The following is a 15,133-nucleotide window of genomic DNA, read 5'->3' as shown; positions in this document are numbered from 1 at the left end:
TCAAGAAGAGGCATTCATATTCTGGTATCTCTACTCATCTTCTGAAACAGGCTGAAAACCAGCTTTTGCTTCTTGAATTAAAGATACAAGTTCTGTGAGAAAAATAACAAAATCCCAAAGTACTGAACATTCACAGCAGTTTTTAAAATTACTCAAAAGTTTGTGCCTCACAGAAGTCAATGAATGCTTAAAATTATTTGCAAATGTAAGCTAAGCTGGAAAGATTTTCACTAGCAAACGTGTTGGTCAGTATAATCCACCAAGTCCGGTACATTATTAGTTTTCCTGAAATTTTATAAAAATATCCAGTGGCCTTTCTTTTAATTGACTTCAATTCTGTGAAGCATTTAGCTGTATTCAGCTTTGCATAGGCGATAACCAGGACAATTTATGTTTTTTAGGAAAGCTAAGCCTGCAGTCAGAATAAATTTTCCTGCAGTCAGGAAATTCCAGAAGAACATTTAAGGCTAAAAAGGACCGCTGTCGTTATCTAGGCTTGTTCCTATGTCTGAACCCACAGGTATTTCACCCAGAAAGAAGGCAGATTTAAGTAATCTCAGCCTGAAAGTGAATTTGAATTAAATGCTCTGTTCTTACCCTGTGGTGGGTGTTCCCTGCTGTATTTTTCCAGATAATACAATGTAATGCAAACAACATTTCCCAGATAAATTAAAGCAGTGTCCATTGTTACTTATTTGTCATATTCGTTTGTGCTGAACTGACGTTTGTTTATTTTGCTTCTCAATGCTATATGTATGAGCTTACTGATTCAGAACTCCCTGAATTTTCGATCCTGTTGAACACTGTGGGAAATCTCAGTTGAAGGGTTTAATGCGTTTTCCAATCAATGTGTAGGGGAAATCTGGCCTTATCAATTTAAATGCTGGCGATCCTTTCATTGCATTATGGAAGAATCTTCTCTAAGCAGAGATTATTCTTAAGAACTTCATAACATTTAAAGGTTAATATGTTAGGTAAAGAACAATATCTTAAGACAAACATTTTTATTACAGGACATGAAGGGATAGTTCTGATTAAATTACACGATTATTTGAATGGGAAAGAAGACAAAGTGCATCATTTCTTGCCCTCAACTTTAATGCCTTTAATCAAATAATGACCTTCTGGAAATAGTTAATTTTAAGCATTTGGAAAGATCAATACCACTTTGCCACCAAAAAATGGCCCAGATGATGAAATTTGATGTATTTAAAGTACCATTTCACCCTTTTAACCTAGTAAATAATTTAAAATGCTTTCAGTACTCCTTTGCTACCATTATGTATCTCATTCAAACTATTATGACTTTTCCAAAAGCAACCTTTCTGTGCAATGAGCAGCTTATAAGTTTAATGCCCAAGACTAAGACTATATGCATATACGGTGGTGGTGATGTCGGCCTTTTTTCTTTGCTTCTGTACATGGATTCTGTTTTGAAAAAAAATAATGGAAATATCTATGATGAATGCAGGCACTTGGAACAAAAACGAGATTTGTGAAACAAGTTAGATGGCTTTTGAAGGGGAAAAAGTCAATATTTAAAGTTTAGTCCGTGAGTTCTTTTCCTTTGTTTTGTGTATAAGCTTTTGTGTTAAAGGTGAGGGATTTGGGTTGCTCAGACAATTAAGAGCCCATTTTGCCAAGTGTAATTTTATATCTGTGTTCTGTAAACTGGAGTGCCTTCAGCATTGTAAATAAAAAAAAAATTGCCCTCTATTAGCATGTTTGTGGGCAGATTAAAAACAGTCTTCATTAGCATAAGTAACACTTACAGATTCTTTTAAAAGTAGAAAATTATTTGCTGAATGATAAATTGCTAGCTTTATAGTTAGTTGCTGAAAATGTGCTCATTCAAAATGCCTACTTTAGTTTGTCTACAATACTCAATTTTTTTGAGTTAGAAGTACTGTTTAATGGATTATGTACTTAGTCTTTGTTCACAGTAGATGCTGAAATGCAATTCACACTTTCTGCTAAAATGTTTGTATCAAATACCTCCCTATTTAGACTGATTTCTTTTAAGACCATATATTTTTATTATACTGTATGCCCCAGAGAATGATGCAAAATAATCTTACATATGATATACCAAAGAAAACCTCTTCGTAATCTTACTTGGTACTGGGAAATTTTTTGCCTTCTTAGGTTCAAATTACAGCTCTTCTCAAAAATGTTGGAGCCTTTGTTAGTTATTCTGTGAGAAATCTTCATCACGTGGCAAATTATTATCACTATAACAAATTCACCAAACAAAAGATTTCAGTTGCTTCACCTTGAAGCCCTTTCTTCCCTGATGAGATGTGTTTGTTGCCGATTTGGAAAGCTTTGCCCAGAGAACATCTTTCATGATTGTAATGCTGCCCTCTTTGATCTAGTTACGGTTGGTGTTTACACCTTAAATGCAGATTTCAAATATCTTTTTTTTTTTTTTTTTTTTTTTTTAAATAAGAAAGATACCCGCATGCAAGGATAGTTTGTTTGAAACTGTATGTGAAAGAGCAGAAGATTTTATTTAGACACAGCACAGGTCAGACTGAATAAAATAGCGTTTGGATGCATAGATAAAATGCATAGATGCTTTCTTTAAAACAAGCATGTTCATGGGTCTTGCAGAGTCTAATGTTTGGCAGTTATCCTCTTTGCGCTTTTCCTGCAATGGTTTGGCAGTTCGGCTTTCACAGGTTTTTTTCCTCTAATGTCTTATGTTTCTTCACTAAATCCGTCTCAGAAAACCAGACAGAAGACTCTTATTTATTTTAAATATCTTAGTTTTAGCATCTTTTTTTTTTTTCGCCATTTTCTTGCTTACTGTAGCAAGACCTTTGCAGATGGTGGTTGGTTACTTGAAAGTGCATAACAGTATTTTCTTTGTAGCAGATGGATTTAAGACTTTTAGTTCCCAATAAATGTAGGTTTACAATACATAACTTTACAGGATTTGTGTTGTATATAACAGGTTTGAACATATTATCTCAGAATTCATCTGCATGGCATTTTCAGCTTATCCAGGGCCCATGCCAGTATTTTAAGTAATAGGGAGAGCATAGTGATTGATAGCAGCTAAAGGCGTGATTTTGAATAGAAACAAAGGTTTTAGAACAGAAGGTGTCAAATTAAACTTTGTCAGTTTGAAAAGTAGTAACATCCTGAAAGTTCTCCAAACATATTTACATGTGGCTAATGTTTATATTTTGCTTTGTACTCTCTTTATATTCAGTGTAATGTTGCCTGGCAAATTTACTGTTTTAAAATCAAGGTTGTTCCCAATGTCATTGTGGAGTTTTGGGGAGTTTGCCTTGCTGCATAGATAAATCAGCTTAATTATTTTCAGGCTGTTTTTTTTAACAACATACTATATATGCTGTATAAACCGATTGTGATCTAATCTGAGTTATAAATATTTCCTTGTTGTTTTCTGGTCCTTTTCACTTCCTGTAAGACTATAAAGACAAAAAAATACCAGTGGCCCAAGCCCTCTTTCAGAATAATTTGTTTGAATTAGACAGAAATTGCTCTAGACTCAAATGAGTATAAGAGGAGATAAATCAACTCTGGTACATTCGCTTGTGAATTCAACTGCATTAACTACAGTATTCATACTTCTTTAGATCAAACAAAACCAAAACTTGCTAATTTTACAGAACTTAAAATTCACTATTAGTAAAGTCTGTATGATTACTTTTCCTAAAATTTACAAAAACATTTCATACATTCTCATTTAGCTGAATTTTATGAATGAGCTTTATGTCGTATACAGAATTCTGAACCAGAAACTAGATGAAATACTTATGGGTTTGTTTCTTGTTTTGAACCAAAAAGAAAGCATATTGGTACAAAGCTTTTAGTCTCTTAGCGAAGTAAGCCCCTACAGGCTCTGTTACTGCCCATTCACTATGTCATCTGAGAATATTTGTGAGATCAACTTTCACAAATATTTTCAAAAATAAACCATGAAGACCAAAAAATTATTTCTGACCCTTTAATTTGAGAAGAATTCTATCGGCTGTTTCCCATGTTGCCCATCATATGTTTCATCAGAGTATGTCTACTCCTTTAAAAATATGATGAAGCCAATGGAAACGAGACATTTTGGTAGATCAGCAGTTTGTCCTGTGTGCTGTGTCAGAAGCATCTGATTTCAGTATCTCAAAATTGCTGCTTCCCTGAAAGGCTAACAGAGACGTGCTTCAGGTTACAATTTATCAAATCAGTTTTAGGTAAGGAGTTAAAAGTATTATTTCAGTGCAAAAGTTGATAGAAAAATACTGGAAATATATTAGCCATCAGTAATTAATAAAAATAAGATCTGATCTAGTAAATATACAAACAGAAAAGACAGTAAGGGGAGAAGGAATTTCTAACTTAACAAAACCTGTTGTTATGAAATATGTTTAATCAGCATAAAATGTAATTGCTTAGAAATTATTTTTACTACTGGACATTTTAAAAGAGTTTCTACTCTTTTTTTTTTTTTTCCAAAAAAAAATCTGTGATTGACAGGTCACCAGGCAAAATGTGTGCAGCTTCTAAATGCATGGTGCAGTTTCTTTTCCAGTCTGTCTCTATACCTTGGAGGGGTGTCATGGGAGGGGACAGGTTATCTTTTTTTTTTTTTTTACTTTCACCAAATTGCCGTGATAGCCATCTCTGCTCTCTGTTTCACCACTATTAGAAAGAGGACCAACAGTTTTGATGTGAAGCAGTGCAGACTCCAGACAACCAAGGGACAATTTTTATGCTTCAGGGGCGGGCTGTTTGATTTTTTTTTTTTTGATTGATAACTGCTTTTCAATTCAAAGATCTAGATTTATTTCTCTTCTTAATCTTCTCTCCTCCATCCCCAACAAACTACCTATGCTTTCTGATTGCACTTCTTTTTAACTCACCACAGAAAACTAATACTGCTGTTGAGCTTAATCCAGCACGTATCCCCATGGAAGCAATGTCAGCAGAGAACCACGAGCAACACGTTGATTTTGTTAGGGGCAGGCAGGGAGAGTTTGTATATGCTATCATATCCCAGGGTACTGTCTGATGGGGAGGGAGGATCCACAGACCCTTGTTACTGTTTTAAAAACATGCCATACGATTCCAGCTGGGACAGGCTGTATGTTATGTGCTCTATATGAAGACGTTTGGCTGCATTTCACGGTCAGCTTGCTAAACCTTGGGGCAATAGTGGGCATCCGCCCTTAGCATGTGGTCAAGGAACGGGGTGTACTCCATCCTTGGGATGCAGCAGGACCCTTCTGCTGCCACCACTCTCTTCCCTCTCTCCTCGCTCCCTAGCACACCTAGTGAGCACCAGGCAGGTTTTGGCACCAGTTAAATTTTTGCTTTCTCAGCTCTGCTACCACCTTCTCTCTAACATTTGTCATTTTGATTATTTCTGTTTCTCAGGGGCATTTCCTCCTGTGTCATTTGTTCAGTTTTCCACTTAGATCCAAGAGAATATACTTCAAATTTTTATATACACCTCACTAAATATTTTCATATACAATATGAATGCATTAAGATTATTTGTTTACTTTCATCTCTTCCTATCGTGGTAATATTTTTACACTGCATTTATTAACTCTTAGCTAAAGAGATTAATGTCTTCAAGAAAATACATATCTATATTGTATCTATGTATCCATTGTATCTACTAGTCAACTAGTCTGCATAAACCATTTTCAACTACCAGTACATATAAAAAGGATCTAAAAGCTTCTGTACATTTATATTATTTGTTGATTCAATAAAATGTCACATTATCTTTCCTACAGCATTAAGAAATAAAATTGCATGGACCTAGTTTTGAAAACAGATCCTTGAAGCTAAAAGAAAGGAAGTGTGCATGTTTTATACATGTAATATTTTGTTTCTAAATATTAATATACCAAAAAATTGCTGCTGATACACACTGTGCTTAGCTAGAGTGTTTGCATCTTCTTTTAAAACTACCAGTGCACAATTAAGAACAAAATTGTCTATTAAATTTTAAGAAGACGTAAGAAAACAATTGTTAAATTTGCAAGATGAACTTGTATGTCTCGTTTAAAATCAGATTAGCAACCGCTGCAGTTCTCGCAGGGGATTCTGTAGCCAACTTTGTAATATGTATCCCAAACCCACGTCTGCGTTAGAGTGGGTAAGCTCTTAGGCAACGTGCTGTCCTGTGACGTGGAAATGGTATATAAAGGGTGTATCCGAAGCTGGAGGGGATCTTGCTCCAACCCCCACCCCCCCACACTTCCCCCAAGCTCTAATAGTGTAGGTAAAACGGAGAGTTTGTTTTTTTCTGGGTCGATGAGAAAAATCCTGAAACAGATGATCCTCTATCACTTGAAATAAGTTCACCTGCAGAGGCAGCTCTACTTGTAACAGATAGGAAGGAGGTGTTACTTGGCTGCGTCTAGTCAAAGGATTCCTGTCTTTTGAAAGGACATTAGGGAGCTCCTCAATTGCCATGATTTGCATTAGGCAGCCGTACACTCAAGGCAGGTATTCAAAGTACTTTCTTGGTTTGAGTGGTAGTACCAAAACTTTAAAAACTGCTCAGCAAGCAACCTGCTGGCTCCTGAAACACGGTGTCGATACTCTCGGATGGGTGTAGCCTTGCGTAAGAGCAAACAGGCGGCACAGAGAATATGCTGGTGTCAGTGACCCCCCCGTCTGCAGAGGGGAGCGTCTAAGGGATTCGGCCTTCATCAGCCGCCTCATTTCTAAGCAGGCAAAGGGCAGTGCTGTGGTGCGGGACCGACGGGAAGGTGCCTTCCGAAACGCTCGGGGTTAGCGAGGGTCCGTGACACTGCCCGGCAGCCTCCCGGCGTGTCAGGGTGTGCTTTAAGCCCAGCCTGTACAGCGACAGCCCTTGACTGCCGGGGGAGAGCGTGAGAGAATGCAGCACCTCTAAAGTACACGTTTCACCCTCGTTTTGCCCCTCGTGAAGTGAGGAAAAAAACTAATGTTTTGCTGGTGTTATCTTCAAGGGGTGGCTCTGTGAGCTGTTACGTTGGAAAGAAGATCCCTCACCAGAGAACAGGACCCTCTGGGAGAATCTCTCCATGATCCGAAGGTTCCTCAGTCTTCCTCAGCCTGAACGCGATGCCATTTATGAACAAGAAAGCAATGCAGTTCATCACCATGGTGACAGGCCTTCCCACATTATCCATGTGCCAGCAGAACAGATTCAGGTTAGTTTACCTTGGCCAATCCCACAGAGCGCTAAGTAAATAAAGCTTTAAACGTAGCAAAGGAAATTAGTGTTGCTTTCCTCCCGGCCAGGCTAAACGCAGGTCTCCCCGTGTGAGATAAGAGCGCGCTGCCATCCGCCGCCCGAGTTCGAAGGAGAGCGTGGGACAACCCACGGGTTTTGTTTCGGTTCGGTGTTTTTTTCACAAACGTGCGTGGACAGGCTGGGCCGCGGGCCGGGCAGGGTGAGCTGCTGTGCCGGCCGTCCCCGCGGGCAGCAGGACCGACAGGCAGAGGCATTTGGCACCCGTTGTCACACGCCTTAACCGGCGAAGCGGGAGGACCTTGTGCTGCTGCTGGAAAGCTAAGCTCAAACCCCCAACAGCAGCGGCTCGCCCCGGGTAGGCATGAAGGGAAGGGGATTCCTCATCCCGCTTGAACCCCAGTTGAGACTGGGGGGAGTCAATGTTTGTTTGTTTTTCCTTCAGAGCCCCTCTCCCACCACCCTTGGGAAAGGAGAGCATAGAGGCGCTTTCTTACCAGGCCTGCTGACCGCTGGACCTTGGCTGGGTGCTGCTCCGCAGGTGAGCTGGCACAAGGGCACTGTCAGGGAGAGAGAGGAGGGGACGCAGGACCCACGCCTGGGGGCTTGGAAACAGCCACCCTGCTCCAGGGCAGCCCCGGGGGGCTGCACCCCCCCTTGGCTCGCACACGGCTGGCTGCTTTGCTGAGTCTTGCAGCTCAGGTCAGCAGTGCGGACTGCCGTCTCGCTGGGCTGGGGGCTCTGATCCTTTCTCAGGAAAGACCTGAAGTCAACCCATTAACTGTTCCCTCTTAAAGGGCAGCTATTACCCTCTGCTTTCCCAACCTCAGCTGAGACCCGGCGTATCGTTTGTATTACCTATACAGAAAAATATTTACAAAGCTAGGAAGTATAGAGTTATCTCGCAGCCAGAAACAACACGTGTGTATATTAAAGATAAAGCAAACTGAATAAGACAATCCCTTAGGATATCAAGTACTAAAATAATTGTGAAAGTCTGGAAACTTGCTGTTTGATTTAGCAAAAAGAGAGAGAAAGATCTATATTAAGTAATAAAACAGCACTTGTTTGAAAATGTACATTGTTTTTAATAAAATCACTTCTTAAGGGGATAAAAGGAGAAGCTTATGCACAGTATAAACATTCAGCCACTATGCCATTTACTTAGATTTGCTTGCCTTGTTGACAAAAGTTGTGTGTTTGATCTCACAAATATTATTCACATAAGCAGTTGCATTGTAATCTCTTAATATGACTTGTAAGAGTAAGGATTGGGAGATTGGACCTGAGTTTTGTCTCTGCTCTTCTACGTGGTAATTGTTGTAGGTGCATAAATACGTAGCTAAGACCCAAGTTTTCACACTGTATATACAAAGCCTCCAATCTTGTAACAGTTTAATGTGCTGGGAGTAGTCTTGAATCTCTTTGGGACTGAAGCCTTGAACGGGACTGCTCACTGACCACAGGACACAAAAGGATGTGAATAGGGATGAGGCAAGCGCCCTAACTCCACTAGTATTTGTGTCAGGTCTTACAAGAAGAAGATCACTTCAAACAGTGGCTTCTAAACCAGGTATTGAGACCTATGCAAAGTCTTCCACAACCACAACTGGCACGGCAAAGTGGACAGAATTGTAATTCCTCCGATATTTATACTATTCATACAGTATTTTGTGCTTCTTAGGGTCTGCATGTGAGCTGCAACTCGAAGCTTGGAAAGCACTACCAATACAAAAAAAACCCCCAAACTGTTGAGGGGAGGCTCGCAGAGGGAAATGAAATGTAGTGATAGCGACTGCTTGTTTTGCTGCTGCTGGTTTTTTAATAATAACTGGTGGTTTGTACCATATGACAAGAAATTTGCTGATCCAAACTATCTTACTAACCGGTGCTTCCTGTGCTGTGAAGCAAAAGATTTGTCAACAAAAACAGGAGCTGATAAATTTACTTTTGATTTTAAACATGATCTTACAGTGTACTGTACTCTGGTGGTAACCGAGAAAAACATTTCTGTCCCTAGGGCTCAGTGCCTCACCTTTTAAGAATGTTTCTGAATCCATGCTTGCAAAACTTCATTTTAAGCTCTTGTTAATAATTTACATCATGATTTGCTTTATCTTATTCTTCTGATGTGCACACTGGCTCATTTTTATTGCCTGAGTTTTTGGAATGCAGCATGTTCCCTTCTAATAATAATAGTGGAACTTATTTAGAGCTTTGCATCTTAGTGCTTTATAAATATTAAGTAAATAATACCCAGCACAAATACAGAAGCAGGTAAATTTGTTTGTTCCCCGTTTATACATTGGGATACTGGAACGCTGGCAAGACAGGCCCTCTCCAAGACCACGGGCGAGAGGGGTCAGAGCCAGAAGAGAAAGTACAGATCTCCTACCTCCAGATCCCTTTGTCCTTGCCACGGCTGGGTTTGGCAGCGTGACGTTAGGCACTTCCAGCTAATGCGTTCTGTCGTAACGTTTACAAGTTTGACAAGACTTCAGTGCATGTTAAGGGTCAGATAGCAGTGGGATATTTCCGCACTTAGCTAAAATGCTCTCCTTCTCCCCGGTCCCCTCAGTCCCTTAGTCTAGCTATTGCTAGAGATTTGCAGCCCGTGGTTTTGGGCAGCAGCTGCTGCTGCTGGCAGAGCTCCTGTGCGTTTGCCCTCATCTGGCACTTTTCTCACTTTGCCCTTGCTACAGTTCTGGCTAAGCTGGTCAAGTTAATCCTATACTATATCATCTACTTAGCATTTTGTCTTGTCTGCACTTGACTCGTGGAGTATGTTCATTAAAATTTGTCAGCTAAACCTCACCGATGTCATGTCATTGGTGCTTTCAGTCAAACAAAGCCAGAGTGTTCCTTCTTCCTCTCGGTCTGTATCCCACCATCCCTTTATCCCCATCTCTGCTCACACACATGCAGACACATGAGGTATACGGAGAATTGCTAACTCGTATTTTAATTCTGGTTCAGCAATAATGGGCCTTTTTTTTTCCCCCTCTTTTTTTTTTTTCTTTATGTTCTTTAAACTTACTAAGCCTTTGTTTATAGCTTTGCAATTTCCCTCCCCTCCCCGCCCCCCGGATTTTCTTGGTAACACAAAAAGTAAGTAAGAATACACGTACAAAAAAAATGCTGTGCTTTGTCTTGCAGCAGCAGCAACAGCAACAACAACAGCAGCAACAGCAACAGCAACCAGGTCCCAGACTACCCCCAAGGCAACCGACAGTAGCATCACCAGCTGAATCTGAGGATGAAAATCGTCAGAAACCCCGACCGCGAACAAAGATTTCTGTTGAAGCCCTAGGGATCCTACAGAGTTTCATACAAGATGTAGGCCTGTATCCAGATGAAGAAGCAATCCAGACTCTCTCCGCTCAGCTTGACCTGCCCAAGTACACCATTATCAAGTTCTTTCAGAACCAGCGATATTATCTCAAGCATCATGGGAAGCTGAAGGACAATTCTGGTTTGGAGGTGGATGTTGCAGAGTATAAGGAAGAAGAGTTGCTCAAGGATTTAGAAGACAGCATCCAAGACAAAAATGCAAACACGCTTTTTTCAGTTAAACTAGAAGAAGAGTTATCGGTAGAAGGGAACACAGAGATTAATGCTGAATTGAAAGACTGATCTAAAAGTATTATTTTCTTTCAACAGTGCCACTGGTATTTACTAATGAAATGAAAATTCCATCTTGTGTTCTGTCAAAAACCTTTATTATTCATTGTTTGGCCAATGAATCTTCCAAAACTTGCACAAAAGTTGAAAAAAGGATAATGCAGACTGCACTAGATGTTTTACTCTCTTTTACAAACTGCTTCGCAGCAACAGATGAAGCGTTGAGGATTGTTTGATATTAATTTGTGTTCACTGGATACACTGTGAGTGTACCCAATAAGCATGATACCAGTGATTTTGATTCTGGAGCCTTCAGACAAGCATTACAACTTTTGTGATTTACTGTTTTTCGTTTCTGTTTTGTTCTTGTTTTTCAATTATTACTGTAGCACTCCACACTTGATCTTTGGAAACTCACATTTATTTAAAAAAATAAAATAAAAAGAGTTTGTTACTCTTGTTCTATTGTATGTTACAAAAGAACTATAGACTGTGGAATGCAGTTTAAAGATAACATATGCCAACAAATGCCTTGTATTATATGGCACTGCCGTAATTCAGATTTGTTTTCTTTTGGAAGTAAAGGTCACTGTATTTTTTTTTTTCCATTCTCATTGTTACATGGTTTTAAAGAAAATGAAAAAGAAAATGTGAAACACAATTTAGTCCTCATTATTTATTTGTAGATCCTGCAGCATCATGTTGTAATTAATTTTTTTGGAAGTTTCCGTTAAATGTAATATTGCTTCTCTTGTTATCATACTGATTTTTTTTTCTATTTATAAATGTATTTTGATGGGCAGTAAAACAAAGTGTCTTAAAAGTTTTAAATAGAGAAAATGTGCTTTACACAGTTGCCTATAAAAAGTGCTCTATGTTATCCAAGCAATTCATACTATAAGCTTCACTCTTATTGTTGTATGCAATTTTTACTATCATGCAAATAAGCTTAGGTAAATAAAACTAATAGATCACCTTAGAAACTTATGCAATTAATGTGAAAATAATTGATGTTTGCAATGTGTCTTCCTTTGGTTTACAATCAATTTTAAAGCTACAGCTGTATAAATTTTCTGTATAAAGGTGTATTTCTTTTTTATGAGTTTATTGCTATGAAAACACCAGTTATTTTGTTACAGCTGGCTGTTTTTATAAGTGTATCACAATTTTCTTTATGCAGAAATGTTCTGACTAGGAGTGGTTATTGACTGTAACTACACAATTAAAATTGTTTGTATGGTATGATATGGCAGGGTTTGTCTGCGTGTGTGTGTATCTGGGAGGAATAACTTGTTCTTAGTGCACATTGTACCTTCTTGCCACCACTTTGAAGACAACATTTCAGTTGTTCTTCTTTAAAATCACAGGCAGATTTTTTTAATGACCGTCTTAAAATTTGAATTTAGATAACATACTTCAAAAAGGAACACAGTTTGGTTATGAAAATCATAACCTGTCTTTTCTTGGTTTAAAAACTTGCCTGCCCAACAGAGATAGCAGGTTATTATTGAGTCAAAAGGCTATCAGGCATAAACATATTTACAGTTCCTGGCAGTAATGCACTTATAATGGATACAGCTGGTTTTATTTTACACTAGAATTATGCTAACACTATTCCTTGCACTAATGTATAAACATTAAAAAAAAAACATTAATAATCATGAAGTAAATAGGAAGGATGGGCTTTGCACATAGCGGTCCTCTTCTAAACAAGATTATTTTTAATGATCACTAATAAGGTTCTTGATAAAGCCATAATAATTGGTGAGGTCTGAATTTATGCAGGGCTCATCTCTAGGCTAAAGAGAAGTCTGCGGTGGAAAGCTGTGGAGTGCACACTGTTCTCTTCTCCTGGAGGAGAAACAACTTACACGCAGTGTGATTCGGGATTCGATTCTTCTAAAATGACTAAAAGTCTGCAAAAGTCAAGATGAGTTTCAAAGGCACAAATGACTCTCAGGTTGCAGCCAATTTCTAATTTTAGGTCCGTTAAGTTCTTTAGGAAAATACATTTTGGTCACCGAAGCAGGTTTTCATTCTACACATTCAAAACTGCTGCAGGCTGCCTAGGTCCTCCCTCAGCACCCTTGGGGTTCATTGAGCAGCTCCCAGCTGTGGCACCTTTTGGCTGCTCCAGGGACTGTTGGGGCTGCACCATGATTTGGGCTTGGCATCCAGTCCAGCTGAAAGAAAAGAGCCTTAGGAGGGACCAGGGATGTGTAATTTGGTGTTGCATTCCAAGGAAAACAGTCAAACTATACCCTTGCATAAGGGATGCGTAGTAGCTACAAAGCTATTGATAGTCCAAAGCCATGCTGGTTGCAAAAGGGAAAAACCTAAGCCTAGTCCAGGGAAGCCACTGTGGTCACCGTTGGATTTCTGCACTTATTTCAAATGGGATCGTTGCTCTGTACAGCCACACAGCTGCTCGGAGCCATTCACAGCCGTGGGACAGCATGAGATGTAGCCCAGGCAATGCACGCTGATTTGATGCAGGACAATGCCACTGGCACCCTTGGGGTGGCTGCAGTGCCAAGTGACCATTGCAATAGGACTGCCTAAGGAAAAAAAAAACAAAACCAAAACCAAACACTTTTAAACTAATATGTGTACCTATGCTGGGCAGAAAGGAAAGTGAAGGAAAGATTTTTCTGGAATACAGCTCTCCGCACTAAAAGCTAATACTCCTAATACCAGAAACAGGGCAACAAGTCCAGCACCCTACAAAAGCATAAGAAGAAATGTTTATAAAATTGTCTTTTCCATTTTGAAAGCAATTTCCTTTTCTTTTATCCTTTTAAGTTTTATGGGTGCTGAAGTAGAGGCCATGTGCTCTTGCAGATGGTTATTATAGCTGTTTCTTTTCCATTATCTTGGTTTTTCTTTCTCCTAGCATAGCTGAGGGTATCTTCCAAGTAGTTCAGCCTCTGTAGTCACATATTACCTGCACGGAGGGTTGAATCAGTGCATTTTTGTGTCCCAGTGGGAGGGCTGTGAGTACAGTCTTTTAACTTGGCCTAAGTGACCAAAAGCACTTTTGTTAAATCTTTAGCAGCATTTTCAAAGGTGCTATGGGTATTAAGGATCCCAACTTTACGTGGATGCGAGTGATTTATACTGTTAGGAGTTAAGCTACTGCAAGCATATGCCACCTTGACTCATGGACTGGCTAGGCTACCTAGAAAATTACCTTATGTCCTTTTCTGTTCCTGTTTCTCACCATCTGGTGTAATCCTACAAAAATAAAATAAAATAAAATAAAACAACAGCCCAAAACCCCCCTTTTCTATTTCTGCCAAGATTAAGAAACCAGACTGAACTTCTGTAATGAAGAACACAAATTCAGACACCCAAACACTATTAGTTGGGAAGCTGTTAGTAAAACTCACCAAGTAGGACTTCACTGAGCATGTCTAAAATGAGTATTTCGTTTATACGTGGGGAAGTATGGGGAAAGAATATTGCTTACTAGGAATAAAATATAAGCTGCAAAGCAAGCCAAATGCCTAAAAAAGAGGGAACCGAGTGCTGAGTGGGAATGGCAGGACTTAGTTTTTGCTATAAAACTGAAGTATTTACCGTGTTTTATGGTGTTTACCATAAAAAGTGGAGTATTTTTACTCCCTGCTGATTCCCATTAATCTATATTTAACTGACAAGATTTATGTGTATATGCTAGAGACCCCAGTGTGTGTTTTTCAAGCCTGAAAGAAAACCAAAGAGGCCCCAGATTCCAAGAAGTCCATGGCTTGGGGACAGTCTCAAGCCCCAGTCACACATACAAAGGTTGCTAATCATTATAAAGACTCCCTTCCCTACAATGCAGGATTTCAGATTTGTGTTCTGTATAGCTACTATAAATTGGTCAGATGATGCAGAAAAAAAATGTGCTGGTTTTAAGGTAAATTATTCCACTTAGTTTTTCTTCTTTACGTTGGGAAGGTGCAGCAAATGAAGAAAGAAGGGAAAATTCCCCCAAACCAGTGATTTTGTTTCAGTGATTTACTGAGTCAGTACTTCAGTTGTGTGCTGGGAAAGCACCAAATATTGCTAAGTTTGTTTGCCAAAGCGAATGCCCCATATGTTGAGCAGTATAAATTAGATACTACAGAAGATCTGCTTGAGCACCAAGTATTAGCAGTTCTGCTTAACTTACTGAACTTGTGCTTTGGTGTCAGGTATATTGCAGAGACCAAAGGTATTTTGATTTTTACATAACAATTTATATCGTGCTTTGAGTAACAGTCCCATAGTGAAGCAGGGATAGAAATATCCTCCCAGGCCTTTTTTTGC

General features: G+C 39.2%; 1 protein-coding gene across 8 annotated transcripts in view; it reads left to right on the top strand.

Moving 5' to 3' along the window:
- The window catches only part of SATB1 (SATB homeobox 1), a 93,961-nt gene extending 81,876 nt beyond the window's left edge, over positions 1-12,085 (top strand). For 6 of the 8 annotated variants that reach the window (XM_056335316.1, XM_056335320.1, XM_056335317.1 and 3 more), the window contains 3 exons: positions 6,975-7,178; positions 7,665-7,760; positions 10,376-12,085. In XM_056335316.1, coding sequence (XP_056191291.1) covers positions 6,975-7,178; positions 7,665-7,760; positions 10,376-10,852 — 777 coding nt within the window. In that variant the 3' untranslated portion in view covers positions 10,853-12,085. The remainder of the gene's footprint in view (positions 1-6,974; positions 7,179-7,664; positions 7,761-10,375) is intronic. The other 2 variants (XM_056335321.1, XM_056335325.1) reach the window with 2 other exon arrangements.
- The last annotated feature ends 3,048 nt before the right edge of the window (positions 12,086-15,133 follow it).

Source organism: Falco biarmicus, chromosome 4 (genome assembly GCF_023638135.1).
Source record: "Falco biarmicus isolate bFalBia1 chromosome 4, bFalBia1.pri, whole genome shotgun sequence".
Taxonomy (NCBI): domain Eukaryota; kingdom Metazoa; phylum Chordata; class Aves; order Falconiformes; family Falconidae; genus Falco; species Falco biarmicus.
Note: the sequence above shows the minus strand (reverse complement) of the source record. Positions and strands in the feature narration are given on the sequence as shown.